The sequence below is a fragment of the Acomys russatus genome, chromosome 4, assembly GCF_903995435.1.
Source record: "Acomys russatus chromosome 4, mAcoRus1.1, whole genome shotgun sequence".
Classification (NCBI taxonomy): domain Eukaryota; kingdom Metazoa; phylum Chordata; class Mammalia; order Rodentia; family Muridae; genus Acomys; species Acomys russatus.
This window is the reverse complement of record NC_067140.1, coordinates 22363914-22388488: the sequence shown is the minus strand read 5'-3', so window position 1 is coordinate 22388488 and position 24575 is coordinate 22363914. Positions and strand designations below refer to the sequence as shown.

General features: G+C 52.8%; 1 protein-coding gene across 1 annotated transcript in view; it reads left to right on the top strand.

Annotated features, from left to right (window-relative positions):
• The first annotated feature begins 1995 nt into the window (after positions 1–1995).
• Bmp7 (bone morphogenetic protein 7) overlaps positions 1996–24575 on the top strand; it is a 72123-nt gene continuing 49543 nt past the window's right edge. The window contains exon 1 of the mRNA XM_051143890.1: positions 1996–2955. Coding sequence (XP_050999847.1) covers positions 2541–2955 — 415 coding nt within the window. The 5' untranslated portion in view covers positions 1996–2540. The remainder of the gene's footprint in view (positions 2956–24575) is intronic.

The following is a 24575-nucleotide window of genomic DNA, read 5'->3' as shown; positions in this document are numbered from 1 at the left end:
GGAAGGAGACCTCTTCATCGAAGCTGGCAGTGGTATCAACATAGTGTCTGTAGGGGCCTTGGCCAAGGCCACAGACAGAGCTGGGGCACTTGCTGACTGGGCTCGTCTCTTAAAATCTCTCCTTCAGAAACCCTCTGTCCCACCTGTCACCTCACTGTGTGGCCCACTCTCTCTGGGCGGCCTGGAGTGACCTGGGGTCCCATTTTGTGTATTGTTCTATGGATTCTGGAAGCAGCAGCTTTCCTGTCACCTCCTCTGCAGCCCCTGTCCTCTTCTACCCAAAGCCTAGCCACGTGTCCCATCTTTACCCTCTTGGTTGCCTCCTCCATGTGGCTTTGCTGCTTTCCATGGAGGAGAAAATTAAAAGGACTTTACTGAGAGACCCTGTTGTTTCCAGGGGCCCGAGAACCAGCCCACCATGGATGTCACCGCGTTGGCTCACTCACTGTTTTGTCTTCCTGCCTGGTCCTATGTGTGATACCCAGGGTGCCCACCGGGTTCTGAAGTGAAAGTAGGGCCCCTTTGTTTATTCAGTATCAAGACCGCAGACCAGAGGTCTTATCACCAGCTCACAGCCTGCATGGCCTCAGTTCACAAGCCATAGCAGGTCCATGGAGGGGCTTCTCAGGGCTGTACTGGCCAGGGACTCAGTACTGTTGGCACCCATAGTCTGCGCTGAGACCTGCAGACCATCCCTGAAACCCTCAAATAGCCACATAGTCTAAATCTCCACAAAGAGGCCCCAAGAGTCCCATGGTTGCCATCTCTGTTCCAAGAAGCCTGAAAGACCAGGCTGTCCCTTCTCACCCTAGAATGTCAAGAGGGACCCCTACCCAACGCCCTTCCCCAAGCTCTACCATCACTCTTCAGATTCACCTGGAGCCTCTTGAAGCAGAGCAGGGAGGCCTGGCCTACACCCCCACATGCCCAGAGCTACTCTGGGTGACTGCTGCTTTGCTCCCATTTCTCAGATAGGCAAAGTGAGGACCCAAAGAGCAGCAATCCACTAAAAGCCCAACCATTGTCTGGGGGCCTTTCTTTGTGTGAGGAGAGGGTCGCTGGTCCTTTGGGACAGGAAAATGCATCTGGGAGGTCTCCTGGACTTGACCAGCTTCCTACTCCTCAGGCCCTGCCAGGGGCTGGGGGGTGGGGGTGGTGTTAGAGAGCGAGGGACCAAAGGACTCCTGACAGGATAAGGGGTGGGTGGAACCTCTACCCCTCCCCCCAAAAAAGAGGAGAGGGTGAGAGTACTCTCTAGTCTCAGATTTCATTTATGCACTCAACAGAGCTGCAACATCAGGGGGTCCCACAGGCTCTGGGTTCAAAATACTAGAGAGAAGCAGCCTAGAAAGCACCTGAACGGTGCTGAACTTGGTGTGTGTGTGTGTGTGTGTGTGTGTGTGACAATAGACTGTAAATAGAGAGGGGGGAGGGAGGGAGGGAGGCGTGTCGGGTGGGTGTCAAGAAAAGTAACATCTGGAGGGGGAAACAATCTTATCTTCACATTATCTCTGCCAGACCAGGAAGGTTCCCAGAGGAAGTGGCACCCGAGGGGGGAAGGGCCGGGAGAGAATGTCCTCTAAGGAGGAATGGGCAGGGCAGCAGAGCTGGCAGGCAAGTAGGAGTGTGGAGGGGGTCTGCATGACTGCAGCAAATGGAGGAACGAAAGATGAGCCAGGTCCAAGGGTGGCCACCTCCAAGGAGCCTTCTCAGATTCCTGCACTCGCTCCCCTTACAGGTCTCACTTTGGCCACCTCCAAACGCTAGTTCCGAGAGGGCAAGGCTGCCTTGGATTTTTCTCTCCGAACTCCCGGGGCGTCCGTCCCTGTACCGGACACCCGGTGGGCACTCAGTAAATATTTTTAGAGCGCCCTGGGAGGAATGAATGAAGCCATTGGGCTAGGCTTGAGGAGGGCGGGGCCGGCGCAGGTGGGAGGCCGCGGGCGCGGGCGCGGGAGGGGCGGGGAGGTTTGTCCTCCCGCTCCTCCTCCCCCTTCTCCTCTTGCCGGGCCCCAGCGCGCCCAACTCTGGGGCTCCCGAGGCAGCTGGCGGGCGGTCGGGGTGCCCAAGGCTGGAGCAGCGACCTGGGACCCCTGTGCTGGGCGCGGGAGGTAGGAAGAGGGTTTGTTGGGGGTGCCCGCCGGCCCAGACGCGACAACAGCGGGAGGAGGGAGAGAGGGCTCCCAGGCGCCCAGCCGCCTCCCCGGCACTCGCTCTCTGGACTTGTAGGTCTGCAAGCTGCTGCTCCTCCCACCCCGGCCCGCCTCCTCGCTCTCTCGCCTGCTCTCCAGAGCTGTTGTACCAGCCGTGCCGTGTGTCCCGGCGAGTGAGGGCCGAGGGGCCCCGGGCCAGAGCTGAGCTGAGGACAGGGGCGTCCAGGGCAGAGCGCAGCCGGCCGGGGAGTGGCCATGTGTGGCGAGGCCGCAGCGAAGCTTGTCTGCTCCAAGTGACCTCGGGTCGTGGACCGCTGCCCTGCCCCCTCCGCTGCCACCTGGGGCGGTGCGGGCTCGGTGCCCCGGATCGCGCGTAGAGCCGGCGGGATGCACGTGCGCTCGCTGCGCGCTGCGGCGCCACACAGCTTCGTGGCGCTCTGGGCGCCTCTGTTCTTGTTGCGCTCCGCCCTGGCCGACTTCAGCCTGGACAACGAGGTGCACTCCAGCTTCATCCACCGGCGCCTCCGCAGCCAGGAGCGGCGGGAGATGCAGCGGGAGATTCTGTCCATCTTGGGCTTGCCCCATCGCCCGCGCCCGCACCTCCAGGGAAAGCATAACTCAGCGCCCATGTTCATGTTGGACCTGTACAACGCCATGGCGGTGGAGGAGAGCGGACCCGATGGCCAGGGCTTTTCCTACCCCTACAAGGCCGTCTTCAGTACTCAGGGTCCCCCTTTAGCCAGCCTGCAGGATAGCCACTTTCTCACCGACGCCGACATGGTCATGAGCTTCGTCAACCTAGGTGAGTGGCGGAGGGAGGAGGTATATATCAGACGGGAGCCACTTTGGGACGGGGAGAGGGTCGCTGCTTACGAGCCACCTTGGCCCACCTTCCCATTTGCAAAATATCAGTGCCCGCCAGAGGCACCGGGGTCTTAATGAACCCTAAGCTCTGCGCGTCTCCGGTAGGTCTTGCTGGCTTGGAGGGTTTGTACGGGCTCACAGGAGGGAAGAACCAGCCCTGACTTTCTTTGCCGGCTCCTCTGCGGCGGGTTCAGGAGCGGGAGGTGCGGGCAGCGGCTCAGTTCAAAGCGCCAGGCTGGGTCATGTGAGCTGAACCGGCCATAGCGGCCCTCGCTACCTGTGAGAGGGCCCTTGTGGGCAAGGCTGCCTTCCCGCCCTTCCTCCACTCCTCCACTCCTCTCAGTGCATCTTGGCTCCGGTATCCCGCTCATCCCCTTCCCTTCCCCACTCGGGCCAGCCCTACCTGTCCCTTTGCGGTGCGCCAGCCTCAGCGCGCGCTCGGAGTGCCGCGAGGCTCCTCTCCCAGCCGCCCGTCTCCCACCTTTGGGCTCTTGGTTGGAGTCGGGGAAAGAACGTTGCCATTGCGAGCTTTCTATTTTAAATATTTAATGATAGGTCCCGGGCGGGCAGAATCCATTTTCAGAGTTTATCACGTGTGGCGCGCAAACCACGGGTTTTGGCGATTGGGTAGCTGGGGACTTCGGAACAGAGGCCGCCACGGAGTGGCTGGGGAACCCGCTTCCCTACTGGAGTCCCAGCCAACCCAGTGATTCGAGGCTGGTTTGCGGTTGGTCTGGGACAGCTCCCCCTGCATCTAGCGCGCACGTATCTTACTTGCTCAAACTAACCCCTGGCTGGGTGCTGTGGGGCTGATCGTCAAATATTTGGCTTTGGTGATAACACGCCCTGATACTACCGTTTCCTGAGTCGCTTTTATTCTGCTTGTGGAAGTTGCTGAGAAAACCCCAAGGCACCAAACACACCGCGGGCACAGTGTCAACTTGGAAATCATGAAGCTTGAAGGCCACCCTTCCCTCCCTGGACACCTGGGGCGCAGAAGGGGTCTCTGGGAAGACAGGGGCCACGCTAATCTTTTCAGCTCCAGATAATGGCTCAGGAGTCCCTGGGAAGCCATTGTCTGTCTCTATTAAAGGTCAAAAGTATAGAGCACCCTTAAATTCTCCTTAGGCACTGTTAAGAAGAGGCTCTGCTCTGGAACAGCCTTCAGGTGGCGAAGGTAGGAAAAGCCAGGTGCTGCTCAGCCATAGATACCTGGGAATTGCAGAGAGATTTTCCTGAGGGTAGGGCTTAGGGTGCTGGGAGACAGAGGCTGTTTTTCACTGTGTCAACTTTTTTTTTTTTTAAAGTGGATTTATTACCAAAAACTAAAGAAGACCCCTCAAATATGTGTTCAGCAGCATGTGCTCAGCATCGGTGTGTGAAGCCATCCAAAGGCAGGGGTAAACAGGGCTTTTTCTTTGGTGTGAGGGTAGGGGCTTATGCCATCTTCTGTTCTCTCCTGTGATCTCCAGGATGGTAGTGGGTCCTAGCTGATGGTTCAGAACCTCACTGGGCTCATCAAGCAGAGGTACATAATCCCTGACTTTGGTGGCAGGTCAGGCAGTGTGGCCCCAGAGGGCCAGGGCGGCTCCTAGGGCCCTTCTGGGAACTTGGTGGGGTGGTTGCTCCTGCCCCCCCACTCGGGTACAAGCTGGGGCATGCTGGGGAGGCCACAGCTGGGTGGCTTCCTCTGACTGCACACACACCTTTCAGTCCGTTCTTTCATGTTGAAAGGACAAAGACTGGCTTGTCTGGGCCTCTTAATCAGTGGGGCCGGCTTTGGGCTTTTGTGGGACCGTCCTGACTTTCTCAGGCCTGGCCTTCTGGATCACCGCTCCCAATTAGATAGCAGAGTGGCTTTTAACAGAACCCTGAACCCAGGGTCTTGTTTTCTTTCTCTTTCTGTCCCTAAACTAGAGGTAATTAGGGGAAGCCCCAAACTGCAGCTGCTAAGGACTTCCTGTAGGTGCATCTTTAATCTCTGCTGGGCCACAGCACGGGCATGAACCTCCTGCCCCTGTGAGTGTGACTGGGGCTGGCAGCTGCGTGACCTAGAGACGGTGGTGTGACTGGAAACTTGTCCCGACACTGAGTTTGCTGAGAAAGCTTAGTTGGATTGTCAGTCCCGTGGATCAGAAACAAAGTTTTAGAAGCCCACCCTAACCCTTCTCTCCTGGGGGAGAAAACGTTGCTGATTCTCGTCAAACCATGTCTTGTCACCCTTACAGCATTTGGTGTTGGTGGCAGAGACTGACTCCTCAGTCACCTCCAATGCCCGCCCAGGCCTGCCTGATCAGGGACACCCCCCACCCCCCAACCCCCACCCCCGCCTCAAATCCTGAAGGCTTTTACAGATCAACTGCCGTTACCCTTCTGTCTGCAGCCAAACTGGTTTTTATTCTTGTAAGTTGTTCTCCCTGGAATCTGAGGAGTTTGCCAGGCCGAGTGGGATCTCCACTAGAGGAAAATTTACAACAAAACCAGGTGCGGCATGTGAAGACTTGACCAGCCCACGCTATAAAGCCCCTGGAAAAGCCAGTGAGCCAGCTGCTTGCCTGGGACACCCATCTTCCCGGCTCTGGCCCTTGAGTTCAATGGCAGGATATATAAACTGGTTTGGATTAACAAGCCCCCTACTCCTCTGGGTAGATTTGATTTGGAATTCAAAACAGGCCACACTCTCTCAAACAGTCCCCAGGCAAAGTTGATCCTGCAGAGTCTAGCCACCAGCCCTGACCACACTTTCTTTGGGATCCCAGCAGCCCCATTCAGAATCTTCCAGAAAGCCAAGTGACTTGGAGAGGGTGTATGTGACCCCATGCTTATCGCTGGGCCAGGCTAGGAAGGAATGAAATTTGTTTAATCTTCGAAGCTAAGTTAGAAAAAGGAGCCAGCTAGAACCCTGTCATTATTGTAGCCAGCACATAAAAGTGGCTTTTGTTAACTTGTTCTGGGAAGCAGAGGCGAGGCCTAGCAGTTCGGTTTTCACTTTACCCCATCTGGCTGTCCTTTCCTTAGACAAGTGTTTGGCGTTAAGATCTCTCCTTTACCCCTCGGAACAGGCCCTACCACTGGGGAGTAGTAGGGAAAGGTTCTGTTACAATTTAAACATGTCCTTTGGGGAGTGCTCCACAGAGCATGGCTGCAGGCGCCTGCAGCTGTAAGCTGGCCCGCCTAGAATTTGGAAGGGGCTCCTTTGCATTCCAGCCCTTTCTGGTTAGCAGGGGAAGGTTAATACAGATGTCACATGGCCTCCCCCTTCGCTCTTGTGTGTGTGTGTGTGTGTGTGTGCTCGCACTCACGCTCCCCCCCAGATCAACTTCACCATAGGGGTGCACCGACAGCTGTGTTTCCCGTAACCCTTTCAAAATCACTTTTAAACCTCATTTTCCTGGGCCTATAAATCAAAGATTCCCCCCTCCCCTTTTCCCAAGGATATTATGTGACCCAGATTTGAACTGTTTTGGATCTTTTGTGTACTTCCCTTCTGCAATCAAGACAGGCTAAGGCTGGGCCCTGGGTGGCAGCTCAGATGGCTGGTTTGGGTTCTTATCCCAGGGCAGTCATTTGGGTCTGAGGTTCCTTGGAAGGCGGGAGGTGGTAGGGAGAAGAGCAAGAGAGCAGTTGATTGTTTCCCTGCATGGAGAGAAGAAAGGGAGACCCTCTGAGACCCAGCTTCAGAGAACTGGGTTGGGGCTTTACCTCAGCAGCGGTGGTGGCAGCCGGCAAGCCCTTGCCTAGATAAACACAGAGCACTGGCATGCCTGTGATGTGAGCGCATGTCACATGCCTGCTGAACTGGGAGACAAGTGATGATTTCATCCCAGGCAGAGTCCTGTGGATGATTGATCGCCCCGATCACTTTCATATCTCGCCCACCCCGTTTGCTAAGGTCATATTTGGCTGTCGTTGAGCCTCACAGTGTCCTCCGGCTGCCTCCTCCACCCTTCCCGCCCTGCCTCTCGGTGTAGCTGTGGAATGGAGACCTTCCCACCCAGACTGGTGGCTGGGGCCCGTTGTCATTGTCATTGACACACAGGGGATGTGGCTGGCCACTGCACAGCTTGCCTTCAAGGGTCCTGCTGTGTCTCTGGGGTCAGGGCGCAGGCAGGGATGTATAGGATCTGTCTTGTTATTGTCAAGAGGAATGCACTGGGGGGGGGGATTAGCAGGAGAGCATGGGGGTTGGAGGGAGCCACAGCTGTGTACACTTATTATAAAAGATTTAAGTCCCACTGGTAAAATCAATATATTGAATTGCACAGCGCTCTGCTTTTAATTAGTTTAAATCAAACGTGCCCATGCTGTTTTGCCTTCCCTTGCCTCCGTGGGGTGAGGAAACACCAATATTTACATAGAAACTGATAACACGTTCAGCTTCACACACTCCAATGGCCCAGGCTTGGCTTGATGGATCCCAGATCGATGTAGCATTGAGAGGGATGACGGACATTGGTGATGCCGAGGACTCCCCCCTCCCCCCCTGCCAGGACCCCCCACCCCCACCCCTGTGTGGGGACACAATAGGTGTTCAGGGGCAGTGTTGGTGAGCTTGAACTTTCAACAAAAGAGCTCACTTTTTGTATAGGCAGTCAGAAAAGCTGAGATTCACCAATTCTCTCCCTAGAACATTCTTGCAAAACCATTCAGGGGCTCCGCCAGCATGTGGGGTTCTTTGTGCTGGGGCAGCTCAGGGCGCATGCTTTATTTGTTCCAGAACTTGCCTTCCTAGTCCCTGCAACTGTTTATAGAGGCAGGAGGGCTTGCCTTGCAAGCGATCGCATGCACCACCGTGGCTATTATGCGAGCTAGTCGGCATTAGCTGTGTGCTCAGCTGGGATTGAATTCCCTGGGTTTTTGCAGCAAATGGCATTTGACAAATACTATTTGACAAAAAATGTGACTTGGTATTTCTTAATGTGGAACAGATATTTCACGGTTAACCTCCCCCGGGTGAAAAATCGCTCGACCCCCAAGTGCGATGGCAGTGCAGATGAACACCAGGACTGGGCCGGGTACATCCCCCCCTCCAGGATGGGCTGTTTATGATTTGGAGGATGTCAGGAGTGCACGGAGCCTGACACGCCCCGTTGTGAAGCTCAGAGTAGCATGTGCCAGGCTGTCCTTTCAACATTTGTGTCGGAAGGCATCGCGGGGAGCGGCGCAAAGCCTCTGCTGATCCTCGAGGAGTGGATCGAATTAATGAGGCCTCAGCGAGCACCAGGGTTTGGGTAACTGCTTTATTGTTTGGGAGCCAGAGTGCTTATAATCTGGTTCCTGTACCAACATGTTTAACGTGTGTTAATGCATTTCCAAACTGGAGCCTCTCAGCACAGCCCTGCTTTTCATTAATTGATGTCAGTAGCATGGTACAGTATTTCAAAGGGCCGGCCAAGCATAAACTGTGTTTCCAATTTCCTTCCTTTCCTGTGTTTGGGATGCCATTGTTAATTTGTTCCCATGCAGGAGCCGGGGCTGCCAACCGGCTTTCTATAAAGGGCTTCACAGTGAAGGCTTCCAGCCCTCGCTCACGCTCCAGCCGCCTGGCCAAGTTTCCTGACACTTTGCAGTTAATTCTGGATGATCTATGGGGTGGGGGGTTGGGGGCTTCCCTGGCGAGGAACGGAAGTTCTTGGTGACAGCAGTGGGTGTGGTTTGGCAAGGGAGCCCTGAGGAACATCCACAGTAATTCTCTTTAGACATGGCTTAAACCCATGCGTCTGTTTCCACCCTGGTAGAATAGTGGCTGTGTGACCTTGGGCAAGCTACTTGAATGTCTCTGAGTCTGTCCCCTCATGCCATAAAAACTGGATGACAGTCCTCTACTTAACAGATTCTCAAGAAAACACAAGTCCCACCACCCCAGAAATAATAGGTATATAACAGATGCGCTTCTTGTTGTTAGGGTGGGTAAAGCCCTATTTCTTTTGGTATGTTAGTCTAAATTTCGATTAAATTATTTTGTTACACTTATTTATTTTAAAAATACATTTATTATTTATACAGTATTCTGGCCAGAAGAGGGCACAAGATCTCATTATAGATGGTTGTGAGCTGCCAACCTGTTTGCTGGGAATTGAACTCAGGACCTTTCGAAGAACAGACAGTGCCCTTAACCTCTGAGCCATCTCTCCAGCCCCTACTTATTTATTGGGCAGGAGGTGCCTCTGTGGCACATGGGGAAGCCAGTTTTCCCTTTCCACCATGGTGGCTTTGGAGATCCAACTCAGCTGGTCAGGCTTGGCAGCATATGTCTCCCCCTGCTTTGGTTTAAAAAGATTATTTCATTTTTTTTCTGTGTGTGTGTATCTGTGTGAGCATATGTGTGTGTGTACATGTACTCACACACGCCCACTGAGGCCAGAAGAGGATGTCTGATCCTTTGAAGTTACAGCCATTTGTGAACCTCTCTATGTGGGTGCTGGGATCACAATTGGGAGCTTCATGGCTGAGCAGTAAGCTCCCTTCAGCACCGAGTCACCACTGCAGCCGAGAGCAAGTGCTGCCATACTTGTCCCTTGGTCGTCAGAGTTCTTGTTCAGCATATAGGAGGCCCCAGGTCTGATACCCAGCACCACATCAGGCCAGGCCTATAATTCCAGCACTTGGGAGGGAGAGGGAGGAAGATCAGGAGGAGTACAAGGATAGCCTTGGCTATGGGGCATGTTCAAGGCCAGCCTGGGCCACGCAAGAATCTATCTCAATATCTCAAGTATCTCAGTATACAGATACTGAGGTCAAGTATTTGAAGTGTAAGCAAATGTCCCCAGTTAAGTTTCCCTCTTTCAAAGACTTAGAAGCTGACTTTCTCCATCCACTCTACTAGGGTCAGCAAAGCCACTCCTCATGATGCCCTCCGACTCAACTGGGAGCGGAGCAAATGCCGACTCTTTCTCTGGATTTTAACATCTGCGGTTATTTAAAAAAAAAAAAAAAATCACTACCTGGGAGACCAAAATGGAATTAAGGGGTCTGTATAGCAAGTTCAAATAAAAACTTATTCCAACATGAAAAAGTTTAATTAAAAGAGAAATCTCATTACTTAAGTATTTCTTCCACCCCTTTCTGGAAGCTGGTCAAAGTACAAATAGTCTTTCCCTTGGGGCGGGGAGTGACAAGCCCAGAGCATTCATTAACTGAGCCTGTAGTTTCCCACTTGTGATTGGAGCAGGTGCAAGGTGCCCCTGACTCCTGCAGCTGGGTCTGTGCAGACGACACTAATAAAGCCTGGTGTGGATTCCTCAGAGGCTAGAGGCGCAGAGATCATGTCCGAGGCTTGAGGCAGATGTGGGCCTCCTTCCAGGGCCTCCCAAATTCCTGTCAGCTCTCCATGTCATTTGGAGAATCCACCGTGGTATGTAGATTTCTCAGTATCTCCGAGGCCACGGGTTTGGCTCCTTCTTTATCTCCCCAAAGCCTCAGGCTCCCCTCTCTAGTAATGCTTAGTTGAATTTGTCTGTGAGTAGGAACTTGCACTTGGTGTTCGGAGGCCTTCAAGTCTCAGTGTCACTGTTGCTTTCATGTGGCACTGAACACTAGCTACACTCGATAGCTGGTGGACCAGGTGCTCACCTGCCAGGTGACTCTACACAGTCATGCGTATGCAGATACAGGCACAAACACAGGTGTGCATGCACTTGCAAAAAAGCGTGCTCGCATGCATGTGCAATATCTGCATGTGTGCGCATGTATATTATGCATGCAGCCTAGGTCTGTCTGGTGGCTTTGGTTTTGGATGAAGGACTCCTTCCTTGATGGGTTTCTCAGCCCCCCCTTGCTGGCTTGCACAAGGTCCTAGGGTGCACCAGGTGTGTTCACATGTTGGCCGCCTGTGTCTGTGTACATGGGAATGTCCGTGTGTATGTTCCAGCCAGAGAGAGACCTGTAAATGTGACTGATCTCGTGGTCCCTCCCTGGTGCATTTACAACGCGCAGCCTACATAGACGCAAACTGCATAATGAGCAGCGCACTGGGAAAGGTTTGCATAGATGAAAATGGCAGTGTTAAGCAGGGGCCCCAGAGAGAGAAAAAACAACAACACGGCACCGTCATGTTTGTTTATCAAAAGGGATTGAGTGTGAACTGTCCCCCGCCCGCCCACCCGTGGGTCTGAACACCTGGTGCCCAGCTGGTGGGGGTGTTTGGTAACGACTTAGGGTTTATGGGTGAGAGCCTGGGGATGAAGACACAGTGGTTGCTGTTTTCCCAGAATTCCGGGTCTTATCTAACCCTCCCTGAAAGGGATCAGGCTGATCTGGCACATTTAGAGCTAGCTCTCTGTGTAGTCCTTCATTAGACTACCCCCCTTCCTTCAGCCCCACCAAATCTCCCCCCCCCCCCCGCGTTGACCTCTCCAGTTTGCTGAGGAGTAAGTGCCATGGGGAAGCCCTACCTTTTCTGGTAAGCATGGACTGTATATGCCAATGAGTACATGCCTCCTGGGGCTGGGAGGAGGCACAGTGGATGATACAGGCTATTAGAAATAGATAAAAATAGATGCTAGGCCTTGACCTTGACTTTGTGGTCCCTTCTGATGGGTGAGAGAAAGAGAGGCGGGCACACCTCTCTCCCTCTGGCTCTCCATCCTAAGTGCAATCAGACCTCTGTCTGCCATTATGGCTAGAAAACAATTGTCAGGGCCAAGGGCCTGTGTGCCTGTAAGTGGGGTCCTGCGTGTATCCTCCTCCCTCTGAGGAAACCCTGGGACGGCTACAGATGTGTCTTTTAATAGTCAGACGTCACAGTGCTGTGTGGAAAGTCTGTGGAAACAGCCTTCCCATGTGCCAGAGCTTCCAATTGCAGCTGTGTTTTGATCAGGGGAGTCGCCCTTCCCTGGGTGTCCTCCAGCACGTGTGTGTGTGTGTGTGTGTGTGTGTGTGTGTGTGTGTGTGTGTGTGTGTGCGCATGTGGCATACATATTGTGGGGAACATTCCAATGGCTCTGAGAGTAGATACAGCTGTGCAATTCAAATGCAAAGACCTCTCTGTGTGACTTAGAACCTGTCGAGAGAGGAGGTGAGGAGCAGAGCCTGTTTAGAATAATGTGGACATTTGTAGGCTGAGCACATAGGTTCACTTGGTCCGGGGTGTGTGTGTGTGTGTGTGTGTGTGTGTGTGTGTGTGTGTGTGTGTGTGTGTGTCTGTCTGTCTGCAGACGGTGAGCTTCTATGCACTGTAGTGGGGCCCTGAGCATGGAAGGGACTCAGGACCTGCTAGGGGAGGCCAAGACAAGAGGTAAAGACCAGGCACACGTGTCCCAGTTTAATTCCTTTCTTGTGTGTGTGCATGTGTGTGTGTGTGTGTGTGTGTGTGTGTGTGTGTGTGTATGTATGTGGTGTATGCATTTATACACTTATGAGTGTGTGCATATGCCAAGGTATGTATACACCTGTCAGGTGTGTTTATACTTGTGTGTGGAGGAACACGTGGTATCTTTCTTTTCCAATAACTGTCCACTCCTTTTCCCCCAATGAACCTGGAGCTCCATGTTAGAAGGGCTGACAGACCAGTGAGCTCTAGGGATCCATTTGTCTTTTCCTTCCCGTTGCTGGGGTAACAGGTGTGTGTGTGTGTGTGTGTGTGTGTGTGTGTGTGTGTGTCTCATGTAGCTTTTTACGTGAAAGTGGAGGATCCGCAGTCTGCTCTTCAAGCTTGTGTGGCAACCAACTGAGCCATCTCCTCAGCCCCTCAGGCTTTTATTCTTGTATCAGTGAGAAACCAAAGGAAGCACAGCATGATGTCTTGGGGACAGACCTTGGGCAGGACAGCAGTGACACACTCATTCCCAAAGCTCCCGGCGCTCAGGGTCAGCAGCACACCAGCGTGACTCTCAGTTCTGCCATGTACAGAACTCACACGGGGGAACTGGGTAAAGGGCGTAGGTAGCAACTCTACACACCGGCTTTGAGAGTCTCTTGCAAATCTCCTTATTCCAAAAAGAATTGATCTTATTTTACTCTCGTGGAGGCCTGGTCTCTCCAGTTTGCTATGAGATCTAGCTTTTCCCAAGCCCAGCACACCAGACCGCATCCTACTGGAGATGCCGCCATGAACAGTCCACATCGGGCTTTTCTGTGGCAGGGCGGCCCCTCCATGGTGGTGCCATGATATCATGCCTCAAGGATCAATAACCAATAAGTCTCCAGACCCCTGAGCACAAAAGGGCCAACGAGCAACTGGAGACCCAGTGGGGCAGTGCCCGGAGACATTTAAAGCTCCCTTGCCTGTCTTGAAAGTGCTTAGAAGAAAGCAGGCATTTGTTCACGGGGCTGGGGGAATCTGGGGTCTTTCCCTTTGCTTCTCAGTCTTGAACTTTGTGAAACACACCCCCACCCCTTCCCCTTCTCAAGTTCCACTTTCTGACTGACTTGACCTTAACATTTGTTGAGAGACAAGCCCTTAAAAATGGCAGTGGGGGCCTGGAACTTTCCAGGGCCAGTAAATGTTTATAGGATGGAGGCACTAGTTGGTCATTCCCCTCAGGAGGAAACAATAAATGAAGTGACTTACCTTTCACCCACTCAACGCAATCTGGGTTGTCTTAATGTAGCGGTGGGGGTTGGGTCGGTGGAGGGGGGGTGGGGAAGGGGATCTGGGAGGGGCCGGTGGTGTGGTTCAGCACCCTGGGAACATGGAGGTACCCTTTGTAGGCAGCATGTGGCTGCTGATGAGTGTGGTCTGTGGGGTCACCCTGCTCTGTGTACTGTGGAATTGTCAGCCATTCCCTGGCCCTCCAGCAAGATGCCAGGAGTGCCTATGCCCCACGTGTAACCTCACACCTGGCCCCTCCTCCCAGTTGGAAACCATTGATTCTGGTTTCTGAGAGTTAGCTGCAGTTTTGCAGCAGCCAAGCAAGGAGTGGGGGTACTGCATTCTTGGGGGTGTGGGTCCCTTTATGTCTGCAATGAAGGAAGACTGGACTCTTGGACCCTCCTGCCTTCCTGAAAGATGCTCCAGAGATCAAGGTGGAGAGGGACGCCATGAGATCCCTTGGACAACTATTATTTCTCTGGAGCCCAGAGAGACACCCCCGTTTGCGCTCCCCCCCCATCCCCGCTCCCTACAAGCTAACGGTGCTTCAGTGTGCACCTGGACCTGCGGCCTGCTTGGACCCACTCTGGGTCTACTCACAAGCTCTCTTCCAGCATCCCCAAGAGGAGACTGGGTGTCCTCACCCGGTGATCTTTTTGGATGGACAAGATGGGCAAGCCAGCTTCCTTCCTATGGGCTTCAAAGCTCCTCAGATAGTAGAAATCGCCTTAGGCCTCAGCTGGTGTCAGATCACAGCCTCAGGCTCAGCCTAGCCACCCTGTGATCTCAGGACGGTTTGTTCATCTAAAACACGTGTCAGGTAATCAGGAGACGTGATGATTGCCCACAACCCAAGTGTCAGGGATGGCGAATGCACAGGCTGGGTGTGTTCTCTGAGGCCATTTTCAGCCTATAGTGGCCCGCCAGTGTGGCTTTGTCAGACAGTGTGGCGGCCAAAGCTTGAGAGTCCTGCTTGGCCTGCCGCAGGCATTTGTAGACCCCTGTAGTGACCGTTGCTGACCTGATCTGTGAACAGACTGTTGTCTGGGTACACCATCCTTGTGCAGGGGCTCCCTTCTCAGCGCATCCCCATCCTGGTTTGGTTGGACCTGTATCACTTCTGATGCGGTTCCCCACCCTCACTCCAGGGCATTGCTCCACCCCACCTGGCTTTTCCCCAAGTGGTCAGGTCTCTGCATCCTGTCCCTACAGACTTTTTGAAGATTTTGTTGTTGTTTTGTTTTGTTTCTTTTTTGTTTTTTGAGACAGGGTTTCTCTGTGTTAGCCTTGGCTGTCCTGGACTCACTTTGTAGACCAGGCTGGCCTCGAACTCAACAGCGATCCACCTGCCTCTGCCTCCTGAGTGCTGGGATTAAAGGCGTGCTCCACCATGCCTGGCTGAAGATTTTTTTAAAGCACCCCAGCTCTGGGGCCCCTTTCTGCCTTTTGGTGGATCCAGGATTTGGTTCCATCTCTAGAGCTGACCCTGCCATCCAACCCCTGGAGCCGGCTTGATAGGAGAGAAGAAACTGGTGTGTTGGTGTGTTGTCACTAACTCACCCTGGTCCTGCATCTGGGGCGCTGGATGGATGTGTGGCGTGCCTGAACAGAGAGACACCTGCTCAGACAGAAGCTTGCCTGTGTTGACAGGGCATGAGGCAAAACAGGAAGTTGGTGTTATCACGCTGGGGCTGATCCTGTTACACTAGTAAGTTTATCTCTTGGTTGATTAAGATCTGCTATTGGTCAGGGTTTCTTAAAGAAACAGCGCTGGGTACCAGCTGGAGGAGTGCCCCAATGGAGTGCCGGCAACCTCCCCTGTGGTTCCGTAGAAGATGTTGCCTTCTTTGACTCAAGGACACATCTTGCTGCAAGCAAGGGCAGAGAGGAGTGCTCCAGCAGCCTCTAGCCAGCTGTGCTCTGGAAGACAAGGGAAACTTAGGCTGGCTGTTGGAGCCATATTCAGTGGAATAAAATGGTCTCTCCCTCTTGTGTTTTCCTACATTGCATACTTGTATTTAGGAAGGCACTGTATGTGTGGGTGAGTAGAGCCCAGGCTAGCCAAAGCCTGTGCCAAAGCCTGCAAACGTAGCAGTGTGCAGCCGTGTGTGTTCGCAGAAGGCTGGTTGCATTTGGTGGTTGTTTTGTGTTTATTGGTACTGGGGACGGAACCCAGGGCCTCGAACCTGCTGGCGAATGCACCACCTCCATCCTGTGACCTTGGCACATTGCTATTAACCGAACTGCAGGCTACTTACTAGTGGTTTCTCCTGAACCCCAGCCCCAAAGGTCTGGTCTTGAAGACCCAACAGAAGGTGGGCATTTGCTGCAAACATGACCTGTAGAACACTTCCAGTGTCCTTCCACAGGGCAAAAGCTCTTGACAGTGACCAGAGGAGGCCAGAAGTCCTGTCCCCTAGGTGGAGGTACAGCTGGGTGGGTCTCTGTCTGAGTCCTGCTCAGGGACCCTTGACAGCTGCCTCCCTGGTCAGTGTATACACAAGGACAAGGTGCTGTGAGTGCCACCAGGAGTCTAGTCAACATGTGAACCGTGTGGCCAAGGCCTTCTGCCTGAGAGCTGCTGGTGGGGCCTGAACCCTGGCAGACCCTACATCGGTGGGTGGGGTCTAGCCTCGACCCTTCTGCTGCTTGTTCCCCTGGGGGATGCTGGGACAGGGCCTGCGAGCTTCTCCTGCTGGGTGGTGGGGGAAGAAGGGGAAGGGAGTTTGGAGATATTTGTAGGATGCTTTCTGGCCAGCGTATGTCTGCTGGGAACAGAAGCTCGTTTGTTAGAATTCCCTGGTCGTGGGCATCGGAGCTCAGTAATGAGTGGCTTATGGGGGTGGGGGGGGGGAGATCAGCGCCTCCCCAAGTGTTAAGAAAGGATACACTAAGCCAACAGCTGCTGAGTCCTGGAGAGGGTGCAGGATCTGTTTAACAAAGGTGTTCAGTGCTGTCAGTAGGCAGACCATGAGCCCTTTCTGCCTCTCCGCTACCTGGCCTGTTGGAGCACACACCAGCTCCTGATTACAGGATGAGTCCTCCCTCCACCCCCTTTGCTTGCTCAGCTTCCTTGCAGCTTGAAATGGCCTTGGGGTGTTATTCTAATTAGCAGACACGACAGGAAACCTGTTGGTTGTACAACGGGCTGAGAGGTGGTTCAGAAATAATATTTTGCTTCCCACTGAATGACTGCCAAGCAAACACAATGTTGTGTTCCCCTTCTTTCCTTGCCTTGAATGTGGTTCTATGAGGACGTGATGCTTGGTGCTGTGGCAGCTCTTTTGTGACCCAGAGGCTCAGGGGGCCTGTCTGTGGCTTGGTATGTGTCTGCCGTCGGAAAAACCTCTTCCTCAGTTCCACAGTGAGTCCACAAGGTCTCAACACACAGCCCTGGCTGGCCTGGACTCAACAGAGATCCCTCTGCCCTTCCTGTCTCTGCCTCTGCCTTGAATGCTAGGATTAAAGGTGGTGTGCATCCTCGCCACCATGCCTGATTCCACATTTTTTTTTTTTTTTTTTTTTTTGTAGTTCAGACCAAGAGTTCGAGTGTCGTTTTTAGAAATGTGAGCTTGAGGAAGTGAGAACCTTGAAGATTTCCAATTTCCACCAAACCATCTCTAGCCATTCAGATGCAGACTTTATATAGGTCCACACCAGCCCGTTTCCAGGAGCAAAGTCACTACAAAAGACTCTTATTTTGAAGGGGAGATGGCGCCTGCTCCTCTCTGAGGCACCTGCATCTCTGGGGCTAATGAGTTTAGGTTGATGGAACCCAGACCTCAGGAAGGATTATAAATTCTCATGTGATCTGACTTGCTGCTGAGTACCTGGAAGCAGCTGTGCTTGCCCAGCTGACCTGCAGCCCCAGCTGCCTGGGGCGGTCTGGGTCTCCCCTCACCCAGTGGGGAAGGAGAAGGCAACAGCCCCACTCACACCTGGCTGGTGGTCCCCCGCCCCTGCCAGGCTGGTCATATCCTGGGGACCTTGGTCTGCCACATCAAGTGCTGGTCTCTGTTGTCTCTACTTTTCACTAGACTCCCATAAGTACGGGCCTCTTTGTGGCCTTGTGTCACAGGGGGAAGCTGAGCCTTCTAGAGATGTGCTAACTTGTCCTGAGTCCCTGTCAGCGGTTGGACAGAAGCTGCACCCTATTGGACCTCCAGGCCCCTGGAATTACACACAGCTTTTTTTTTTTTCCTGGAGTGGAGTAGAGTTCTGGGAACTGAGAGATGTTGGTTAGACTATCTATCCCTCTGCCACCTTCCCAGAGAAGCTGCTGAGCACCCGGCTGCTGAGTGGTAGGTAGAGCTGAGGTGAACGGGAGAGTGAAGGCAGCCATCCTTGAAGATCTTTGAGTGTGCTGGAGGCGCCACAGCTTTCATGTATCCCAGCAGTTGTCAAAATGGGGTCTCCAGGCAGCGGTCACCCTTGGGAATAGGGGGTCTCCAGGCAGTGGTCACCCTTAGGAATAGGCTGTGTCCGTCTGACCTTAGAGCCTGTTTGGCCATGTTGCAAGTGAGGTTCAGGCATAAGCATGGTGACAGTCTGCATCTAGGGGAGCAGTCTTGACCTCCCTATGGCCCAGGTCACTAGGTCCAGAGCAAGAGCCACATTCCCAGAGTGCAGGGCCAGGACTCTGGTGTGCGGTTCCTGCAGTAGGCAGCAGATGAGCAGCCGGGTTCTAGACGGGAAAGGATGGAGGCTCCGAGAGGGTAGTGATGACTGGAGCATGCCAGGCTGATTTCTGGCCAGCTGGGAAGGGACCAGGAACCAAGGGCCAGGTGGGTCTGGAGCACAGCCTTGCATGTTGTCACCTGGGCATGTCTGACTAGTGTCTGTACAATGACATAAGCCACATGTGAGGTGTAAGCATCTGCTTTCAGGGACTCTGTGATCTGAGCAGGACTCTTCCTGCTTGCTGTGCGGGCAGAACCAGGAACGGCAGTCTCCAGAGTCCATGAGACCCACATGTGAGTCTCAGACCCCAAGCTCTGGAGTGTGTGTGTGTGTGTGTGTGTGTGTGTGTGTAGGTGCATGTGGAGGACAGAGGTTAATATTGGGTGTGGATCTCTTTCCCTCTTTTGGGGGTGGGGTGGAGTCTCTCACTGAACCCAGAGCTGATCGGTTCAGCTACATTGGTTGGTCAGTGAGCCTCAGGGATCCTTGTCACTTCCCAGCACTGGCCTTCAGATGCATGCTGCCATGCCCAGTGTTTATGTGGATGCTGGGGGTCCAAACCCATGACTTCATGCTTCTGTCACAGTCACTTTATCCACAGAGCTATCTCCACAGCCCTTCAGTGGAATTCTGATGTCTATAGATCTTCTCACCTTAAAGCTTCCTCTTTGAAGATAGCCATCTTGTGTGTCCCACACACGTGCCTCTTCCCTCTTTGCATCAACTCTACATATGTTGGCTGATTTGGAGCAGGTGGCATCTGGAGCTGCAGAGCAATGCTGATCCACAGAACTTTCTACCATGCTGCAGGGAGTCCACAGGCCACATGTGGCTATTTAAACTACAACAACAAAAGCAAAGCACCCAGCCACGGTGGCCACATGTAGTCCGTGGCTCCTGCCGTGGTCAATGTGCGTGGATAGAGAGGCCCATCCTGAGCCACATCCTGGCCTTCAGATGCATGCTGTTGGTGCAGCACCCCAGGTTGGTGGGGTGCTGGCAAGTGTGTGTGACATGACCCACTGGAAGAGAAAGAGGACTTCAGAGTGATGAAAGGCATCGGGGTCCCACCCAGCTGGCTGACAGCCCAGATAGCAATCAAATCCAGCATCCTTGACCTCTTGAGGTCTGGTTAGCTCAGAGCCCCTCAACACTGCACAATAACATCTGGGAGGCATTGTGGAACACGCCTGCAGCACTAGGGCTGAGGAGATGGAGATGGGAGGATCAAGAGTTCAAGGCTGCCCTTAGCTACATAGCAAGTTCAAAATTAGCCTAAGCTACAAGAAATTGCATCTCAAAAAAAATCAGAAATGGGCTTAGGGATATAGGTCAGTGGTAGAGGGCTTGTCTGGGGTGTGTTTAAGGCCCTAGGTTTAAATCCTATCTTTATTTATTTTTTAAAAATTATTTTTAATTAATTTATTCAGATTACATCTCAATTGTTATCCCATCACTTGTATCCTCCTGTTCCTCCCTCCCTCCCTCCCTCTGTCCCTCCCTCCCTCCCTCTGTCCCTCCCTCCCTCCCTCCCTCTTTCACCTTATTCCCCTCCCCTAGATCTATGACAGAAGGGTACCTCCTCCCCCACCATACGGTCACAGCCTATCCAGTCTTATCTTGGTAGCCTATCTTTATAATGGATTAATAAATGAAGAAGAAAGAAAGGGGGGAAAACTAGAGTGAGTCTTACATTTTGCTGGGCTGTCCTTGAACCTGTAGGATCAAGTGACTTCCTCCCCTCCCCCATCCTTGTTTTTGTGTTTTCAAGGCAGGGTTTTTCTGTGTGGCTCTGGCTATCCTGGAGCTTACTCTGTAGACCAGGCTGGTCTCAAACTTACAGACATCACCTGCCTCTGACTCCCAAGTGCTGGGATTACAGGTGACCCTATTACAGTGGCTTTCACAGTAGCCAAGATCCCAGACATGAGCCACTGTTAATCCCCCATTCAGCATTCTGGGTCTGTGCAGTGCATTGTGGGGCATGGCGACATTATGGCCTCAACCTACTAGATTCTGGTAATTCCATGCACCTGTGTGATGCCTATAGATACATCCAGGTGCTGTTCAGAGTGGCCGTGTGCAGAAGGGGTTGAGGACAAGCTTCCCTGGATGTGGGAGGCTGGTCTAGTGGACCATCATCATGACTTCTGTTGTTTTCCTGTGTTTTTCTGTTAGTAGAGGATGGGACTGGGACCAGACAGCCCTGAGTATCTGACCTTCATGCGGGGAACGCGAATGATGAGTCAAGGCTGACCACTGGTTTGTAGAGGGAGGAAGGCCCTAGACTGTGGACCATCTTTTCACTCTGGGTCTTTTTAGGCAAACAACTGGCCTGGCCCTGGAGAGACAATTAGACACGTCTTTCCCCCCTCTCCACCCCAGCCGGAACCCTCAGCCTCACCCAGTTTACAGTGATGATTTGTTCGAGCTCTGCAGCACACATGTGGACACTAACGTGTTTAATCGTGCAGCAAAGACCTCACTTCAGCCTCAGCCTTGCCTCTGTTCCCACATCTCTGTAGGCTGCAGGCTGAGGACAGAAAGGGCCCCCTATGCCAAAGTAGAGAGAGACCCACAATGCCAAAGTAGAAACACACCCCATGCCAAAGTAGAGAGACACCTCCATGTCAAAGCAGAAAGACAACCTCCAATGCCAAAGCCTCCAAGACCCGTTCAGAGAGCTGGTGTGGGGACCCTGGGGGCCTGCCGGTCACAACAGATATTTGATGGAGTTCCAGAGCTAAAGTGACAGTGAGATGAATGTGAACCTTCGGGGAATGCTGAGGGCTCTGTGCACGTCCAGCTCCCATGCTCAGATGCACACCCCCCACCCCCTCCCCGTGCTGCCCCAGTACAAGGTCATCTGTGGTTCAGGGTGGTGGGGGCTTGGCGCTGGCCTGTGGGCCTCCAGGTCTCTGTGGCTGTAGCCAATGACTTTTATGCTGAGCATTAAGTGTCCTGAGCTGTGAGACTCATGAGACATACCTGCCTTGGAGCAGGAGTTGCCTAAGGGTCAAGGATGTGACCTGTGTGATGGAGATGGGGCATCAGGCCAGTGAGAGGGTGTGTGTGGGCCGTGTGGGGTGGAGAGTGTGGGGGGTGGGGTATTGTGAAGTGTGTGTGTGTGTGAGGTGTAAGTGTATGTATGTGTGTGTGGTGTGTCTGTGTGTGGTGTATGTGTATGTCTGTGTGTGTGTGGTGGTGGTGGTGTGTGTGTGTGTGTGTCTGTGTGTGTGTGGTGGTGGTGGTGGTGGTGGGGTGTGTGTGTGTGTGTCTGTGTGTGTGTGGTGGTGGTGGTGGTGGTGGTGGGGTGTGTGTGTGTGTGTCTGTGTGTGTGTGGTGGTGGTGGTGGTGGGGTGTGTGTGTGTGTGTGTGTGTGTTTGTGTGTGTAGACTGAAGGTCAGCCTGAGGTGTCATATGTCAGGAGTTGTTTACCTTATTTTTTAAGTCATAGTGTCTCTTTGTGACCTGAAACTCAGCAGTTTAAGCAAGATTGGCTGAACAGTGGCCCCACAGACAACGTGTCTCCAACCCCATCCCCCACCCCCCAACTACTGTGGCCATGGGTACATGCCACTATGTCGGTTTTTTCCATATTGGTCCAGGGGATTGAATTCATATTTTCAGGCTTTTGCAGTGAGTACTTTACTGTCTTTCCCAGCTGAGAGGGCTCTTAAGACAGTGCCCCCCCCCACACACCTGTCAGCTACAGTGGCCACTTGCTAACAGAACGGAAGCAGCAGTCTCTGATGACATGTGGAAAAGTCGGGGCACAGTGCACTGTGGGTGGAATGGGCAGCCACTCTGGCAGACAGTGGTGGAACAAGCAGAGTTAGTGTCTCGTTCAGCCATTCCTCCTCTTGCTCTCTACCCCAAAGAATGCTAAACAGGGTGTCCAGGAACTGCTGTACGTCCATGCTGACGGGACACTTGTCACCACAGCTGGAACAGAAGCTGTTCAAATTCCACTGGAGGATTAATAGATAACAGGGTGAGGTCTAGCCACAGGAAGGATTATTATTCAGCCCTGAAAAGGGATGTTCTGACACCTATTAACTCTTGGCCAATCTTGAGGACATTGTGGAATGAAATGAGTCAATCACAGGACAGATTCTCATAGCAGGTCCTCGGAGGAATGCAGTTCACAATGGCGGGAAGTTAAGTGTCCAGGGCTGGGGAAGTGGAGAATAAGTGAGTGTTCAGTGTGGACTGAGTTTCAATTTTCCAGATATTCTAGATACAGCAGAGTGTGAATATGTCTCACACAACGGCATGGCATGTGTGCAGGTGGCAGGACAGTGTTTTGTTACCCACATTTTACCATGTGAACATTAAAGTTTAGCAGTTGTAGAGGGCTGGAGAGATGGCTCAGCACTTAAGAGCATTTGCTGCACTTCTAAAGGACTCAAGAGTTCAGTTCCCAGCACCCTTGTCAGCTGGCTCACAAACCACCTGTAACTCCAGCCCCAGGGCATCCAGCACTTTCTTCTTCTTGCCTCCACAGGCATGCATAGTCATGCACATTTATGCATATGGCACCCACACCCACACCCATACCCACACACCCACCTAAAATCAGTGAAAATGAATCTTAAAACTCATTGAGTATAGGGGATTTTTTTTGTGTGTTGCCTGGCTTAGAGGCCACACTGGAAAAGATACTGTGGATGCTATGGGCTCCACACACTTCTCTCTGATACTGACCAGCCAGGATCTGGAATCCAAGCCTCGGCCTCCATGAGCATCGTGTTGACTGATGCTGTGGCTATGGAACCTGTTACTTTGCAAGCCTACTTCCTCCCTCCCCAAGGAGCAATGTGGACATCTCAACCTCTCCAGTATGACACTGCTGCCCTGTTAGTGGGGACACATTTCCCTTAAGAGTCCCAGGGTTTCTGGATCACTCGGCTTCCATGGACTTCCAGTGGCCTTGCCAAGCTCTTTACTCATCTCCCTTCCTGGATATTTCTCTTTGCTTTCTGTTGCAGTTTAAGATGTGACTGGAGCTTCTGGCTCCAGCTGTCATGCCTCCTGCTGCTGTATTCTCTCTCTACTGTGGTGGTAGACTCTTAGCCCTCTGGAACCAGAGGCTCAAATAAACCTTTCCTTCTAACATTGCCTGATTGAGCTCTGTGTCACAGCCCCAGAGAAGTAAACAACACAGTCCCTTTTTGTTTATTTTTATTTACTTATTTATTTATTGCCTCATGATTCTTTGTTTTTCTTTTGTAAGTGAGCCTATCCCAGTGTTGTGACGTAAACACCCACAGGTACATCCTGTTGTCTGCACTGATGGGTGTTCTCCTGCCTCATCATTTAGAGGCCCCGTGACATTACTTCTTAAGAGCCACCCTCTGTGACTGCCAGGCCCATTACTGCTATCCTCTGAGAGCACAGGTCACATGATCCAGACCACACAAATAGTCAGTGGCACATCACAGACCAAACTTGCAGGCCTCAGAGAATAGAGGCCAAAAGTGTGGGGCCACAAGATCCAGTCGGTCATTTTGCACTCGGGGGGTAAGCTAACTGGCTTTCCTCAACTCCAGTTTCCTCTCTGCAAAGCAGGTATCCCTCCAACCTCACTGGGACCCCCTCAAGACAACAGCCAAAGCTTTTCATCACGGAGCACCTTCGAGCAGTAGCAGGGGATGTGTCTTCTGCTTCCCCGGGCTCTTCAGCCAGTCCTCTTTTCTGGCTGATCTTTTCATTTGCCAGGAATAAAACTTGGGGTTGGGGCAGCTGACTACATTCCAGCTGAGAGCCCACGGTGCTCCTGGGTAGACACATGGGGCAGCCCTCTTTGCTGGGTGCGGAAGCATCACCCGCTCAGGGAAACATGGCCCGCTCCAGGAGGGGAAGGAAAGGCTCTTCTGATGTCTTCTGTAAGGGGAGCAAGGAAGAAGTTGGAAGACACAGTGAGGGCTGTCTCTCAGCAATCCTGACACTCCACAGCATCACCAGACCCCAAGCAGATGTCCCTGTGAGAGTCTCGTCCCATCTATAGGCACAGTCACCCAAGTTCAGCTCTGCAGCTGGAGAGCGAGGAAAGGGTGGAAGTGAGGACATAGAACTGTTGATGAGCATTAGGATGAGGAAGAGAGAGGGATGGCACATCTGGGGTGTTTGGGAGGGGGTTCTGCTGGAGCAGACAAGGATAAAGGCTGTTTGGTCAATGTGAGAACATATGAATGATTTGGGGACTGACTTGTCCTTGGTCTGAGAGGCCTACGTCTGGCAGTGTCAAGAGAGGCTGGGCGCATGAGCAGGAGACTCAGGGGAGACAGCCAGGTACCAGGGTAAGCCATGTGAGGATCATTTATATGCTGAGAGTTGTCTCCGTG